At 53.0% G+C, this 4896-nt stretch overlaps 1 protein-coding gene across 4 annotated transcripts in view; it reads right to left on the bottom strand.

Moving 5' to 3' along the window:
• Positions 1 to 4896, bottom strand: part of ADCK5 (aarF domain containing kinase 5) — a 22794-nt gene that overhangs the window by 11342 nt on the left and 6556 nt on the right. For all 4 annotated transcript variants that reach the window (XM_023188233.2, XM_023188236.2, XM_023188235.1 and 1 more), the window contains one exon: positions 3953 to 4102. In XM_023188233.2, coding sequence (XP_023044001.1) covers positions 3953 to 4102 — 150 coding nt within the window. The remainder of the gene's footprint in view (positions 1 to 3952; positions 4103 to 4896) is intronic.

The following is a 4896-nucleotide window of genomic DNA, read 5'->3' as shown; positions in this document are numbered from 1 at the left end:
AAAAAAAAAAAAAAAAAAAAAAAAAAATTAGCAGGATGTGGTGGCACATGCCTGTAATCCCAGCTACTCGGGAGGCTAAGGCGAGAGAATCACTTGAACCCAGGAGGTGGAAGTTGCAGTGAGCCGAGATTGTGCCACTGCACTCCAGCCTGCGCAACAAAGCGAGATTGTCTCAAAAATAATAATAATGATGATGATAATAATAATAATAAAAGGTTCAAATCCTTTTACCCTTGAGGTACTTAAGAGGCCACGTGAAGCTGTGGACTGCAGAGGGAGACACCCCGAGGGCAGGGTAGGTGCATCTCATTTTAGGTCACATTTGTACACTTAAGGGAACATGTGAGCTGACACATGAGCCAATATGCGTTGATAAAATTCTTGGAGAGCTTTTACCCTTGGTGCAGGTCTAAGGGGAGCTTTCTACATTTCTAACTTTTCTACTATTAAAATTTGTTATAGTAAACACAACACTTTTGTAACAAAAGTTAAAGATGTGAAAAAGTCCCATAGACTTGTGCTTGGGGGAGAAGGGATTTAATTTTTTTTTTTTTTTCTTGAGATGAAATCTCGCTCTGTCGCCGAGGCTGGAGTGCAGTGGCGCGATCTCGGCTCACTGCAAATTCCGCCCCGGGGCTAACACCGTTCTCTGGCCTCAGCCTTCCAAGTAGCTGGGACTACAGGTGCCCACCACCACAACCGGCTAATTTTTTGTATTTTTAGTAGAGACGGGGTTTAACTGTGTTCATCAGGATTGTCTCGATCTCCTGACCTGGTGATCCACCCACCTCATCCTCCCAAAGTGCTGGGATTACAGGTGTGAGCCACCCAGCATTGCCTCACAGAGCATTTTCTTTTTCTTTTTCTTTTTTTCTGGAGACGGAGTCTCGCTCTGTCGCCCAGGCTGGAGTGCAGTGGCCGGATCTCAGCTCACTGCAAGCTCCGCCTCCCGGGTTTACGCCATTCTCCTGCCTTAGCCTCCCAAATAGCTGGGACTATAGGCACCCGCCACCGCGCCCGGCTAGTTTTTTGGTATTTTTTTTAGTAGAGACGGAGTTTCACCGTGTTAGCCAGGATGGTCTCGATCTCCTGACCTCGTGATCCGCCCATCTCGGCCTCCCAAAGTGCTGGGATTACAGGCTTGAGCCCCGCGCCCGGCCAACACAGAGCATTTTCAACATTGTTGTATGTTTGAAGTTTTTCACAATAAAATGTTGGAGGCTGGGTGTGGTGGCTCACACCTATAATTCCAGCACTTTGGGAGGCTGAGGTGGGCAGATCACCTGAGGTCAGGAGTTCAAGACCAGCCTGACCAACATAAAGAAACCCGCCTCTACTAAAAAATACAAAATTAGCCAGGCGTGGTAGAACGTGCCTGTAATCCCCAGCTCCTCAGGAGGCTGAGGCAGGAGAATTGCTTGAATCTGGGAGGCAGAGATTGTGGTGAGCCGAGATTGTGCCATTGCACTCCAGCCTGAGCAACAAGAGTGAAACTCCGTCTCAAAAAAAAAAGTATCAGTGAGTGCTAAACTGCTGGAAGGAGGCCGGGTGCGGTGGCTCACGCCTATAATCCCAGCACTCTGGGAGGCTGAGACAGATGGATCACTTGAGGTCGGGAGTTCAAGACCAGCTTGGCCAACACGGAGAAACCCCATCTCTACTAAAAATTAAAAAAAAATTAGCCAGGCGTGGTGGCAGGTGTCTGTAATCCAAGATACTCGGGAGACTGGGGCTGGGAGAATTATTTGAACCCAGGAGGCAGAGGCTGCAGTGACTCGAGATGTCGCCACTGTACTCCAGCCTGAGCAACAGAGCAAGACTCCGTCTGAATAAAGAAAGAAACAAACTGCTGGGTGAAGGAGCAGTGAGAACAGACACATCATCTCAACTGCCTCCATATGGCTAATGACAAGGCAATCAAAAGGGGAAACTGAAATCGTGTGCCCCCGGCAGGAGAGAAGCAGAGCAGTGTCACTCCTGTGTGATTCCTGCCCAAACGGATGACTGAGTATGAACAGGAGCAAACATTAGACAAACCCACACTGAGAAAACAGGAAGCAGTGAAATGTTTCTGTAAAAGATGAGATGGGGAATATTTTAGGCACTGTGGCCATGCATGAGCACATGGGCATGGCTGTGTTCCCATAACGCTTTATGTACAAATCGGGCAGCTGCCACGCTGGGCCCCTGCAGTTGGCCCAGGGACTCTTGTTGTACAATGATTACAAGCCTGTAATCGTCAAAGGTGTCCAATCATGTACGATGTACCTAAAGAGAGGTCTGACCTTTGTCCCTTCTTCAGTCCTTGGAATTTCCTGAGTGATAAGGAGTGCCTCTGTTTTCCATGGTGGCCCTGAGGGTTTATGCTAAGGAGGGACTCCGGGCGAAGACCCACCACTTTGGGGCCTACGGGGATGGGAGTGGGAGGGCTGGGGCTGGAAAATGAGTTCCTGGGATTTTCTGAGAAACTGGAGATTTTCAATCAATCCCACCCAAGTATTAATACCCCAATAAAAACTCCAGGCATGGCCCATGTGGTGGCTCACGCCTGTCATCCCAGCACTTCGGGAGGCCGAGGCAGGCGGATCACGAGGTCAGCAGTTCAAGACCAGCCTGGCCAACATGGTGAGACCCTATCACTACTGAAAACACAAAAATTAGCCGGGCATGGTGGCGGGCACCTGTAATCCCAGCTACTCAGGAGACTGAGGCAGGAGAATTGCTTGAACCCAGGAAGTGGAGGTTGCAGTGAGCCGAGATTGCACCACTGCACTCCAGCCTGGGCAGCAAGAGCAAAACTCCGTCTCAAAAAATAAAAAAATAGTAAGTTAAATAAAAAATTAAAAATAAAAAAAAAGTTAAATTTAGGTCAGGTATGATAGCTCACACCTGTAATCCCACCCCTTTGGGAGGCTGAGGCAAACAGATCACCTGAACTCAGGAGTTCGGGACCAGCCTGGGCATCATGGCAAAACCCCGTCTCTACTAAAAATACAAAAAATTAGCCGGGCATGGTGGCACACACCTGTAGCCCCAGCTACTCAGGAGGCCAAGGCATGAGAACTGCTTGAACCTGGGATATGGAGGTTGCAGTGCCCAGCTATCCGCAAGCTTCCACTCACTGCTGGAGGAAATTTCTGTGAAGCTTCTAGTGAAGTCCCTGAAGGCACCAGAAGCCAAGGCACTTGCGGAGAAACTGACCTAGGCCTGGCAGATGCTCAGAGGACCATACCCTCCCTGCCTCCTTCCCGCTCTGCCACTCTGTTCAAAGGGGCTTTGGGCTAACAGGTTTCTCTCAAAGCCGAGAGCTGGTTCCACGAGGCTCAGGCTAGGCAGGGCTTTGTGGCTGCAGGAATTCTAGGATCTGACCAAAAGCAGGAATGCCCGCCCAAGGGTTCCAACAGAATGTGTCCCCACTCTCCCCCGAGTTCTGCACTGTAAGGTAAAGGAGGAAGAATGGGCCCTGACAGCAATAACCCAATTTGGCCCATCTTCAGGGGCAGAGACAGAGGCAGCCTCCTCTCCCAGGTCCAAACCTTGGAATGGGGCGAGAAGAGAAGGAAGGCAGGGCAGCTGCTTCTCTGCCAGCCTAGAAGCCTGAGGGAGAAGGCACTGGCCCAGGGCTGGAGCCCCTCCCCACTCAGACCAAGGCTGATCTGGGGAAGGGCCTGTGGCAGCTGCATCCAGTGTGGAGGACCCTGGTCTACACCCCACCCCACCCCACAGGCCCAGCAGGGCTCACTGTCCCTTCAGCCAGTACCTTCCCATGTAGGAAAGGATGTCTGAAAGGCATCTGTAGAATCCTCAGCAAAGCCCTGCAGCCCTCCCACCCCACCCGCCACGCCTGTGAGGGCATCTGGAGCAGGCAGTCCTGCACGGCGCACCCCCCGCCCGCCACGCCGCACCCCCCCGCCACACCACACCCCTGCCCGCCGCTGCTGGGCCCTCCTACCTGCCAAAGCGCCCCATGCCATCCACCACGAGCCGCATCCTCCTCTTCTCCCGTGCCTCTGCCATGACATAGCGGGCTCCAAGGAGCAGGGGCACCCCAACGACTGCAGTAGACAGCACCTTCCTCCACAGGGGTGTGGGGCTCGAGAACCTGAGGGGAGACAACACAGCCTGGAGGCGCCAGCCCCACATTCAGCTGGCTCTGACCTCTGCCCCCCGCCTCCCCGAGCACCACCTCTCACTCCTGTGTGCACAGCCATTCTGACAGTGGTGTGGTCAGCACAGAACACCACTGCATCAGTGCCCCTTCCCTGAGCCCCTGCACCAAAGCCTGGCACCAGATGGCCGCAAGGGGCAGGTCCCATTTGGGTCTGTCCGGAGACCCAGCCAATGGGGCCATGGGACACGGAAATGGCTCCTCAGGTAAAGGAAACAACTCAATGGCAGGTCGGTGCTCCTCATGGACCGGGGCCACCTACACTGTGGAGATTCACCACCACCGTCCACCTCGCAGGGTTCAACTGGATGGTCATCAGCACAGCAGAGACAGAGAAGATGTGAGGTCAGCACATGCGGAGTCACGTGACAGTACAGAGCAAGGAACAGCGCTTCGCCCATGCTGAACATAGTAGAATCCCCACACATGCTGTATACAGCAGGAGCCCAATACTCGCTGAATACAGCAGGAGCCCAATACTTGCCAAATATAGCAGAAGCCTGATACCGCAGGAGCTCTACGCATGCTGAACACAGTAGGAGCTCCATATATGCTAAAGGCAGCAGGAAACCCATAATGCTGAGTGAGGCAGGCATCTGAGCACCCACCTGTTTCTACACCCGGCCGCAGGCGCCCGAGCACCCACCTGTTTCTACACCCGGCCGCAGGCGCCCGAGCACCCATCTGTTTCTACACCCGGCCGCAGGCGCCTGAGCACACATCTGTTT

Source organism: Piliocolobus tephrosceles, chromosome 7 (genome assembly GCF_002776525.5).
Source record: "Piliocolobus tephrosceles isolate RC106 chromosome 7, ASM277652v3, whole genome shotgun sequence".
Lineage (NCBI taxonomy): Eukaryota > Metazoa > Chordata > Mammalia > Primates > Cercopithecidae > Piliocolobus > Piliocolobus tephrosceles.
The sequence above is the reverse complement of the archived record's forward strand: the minus strand, read 5'-3'. Positions and strand labels throughout refer to the sequence as shown.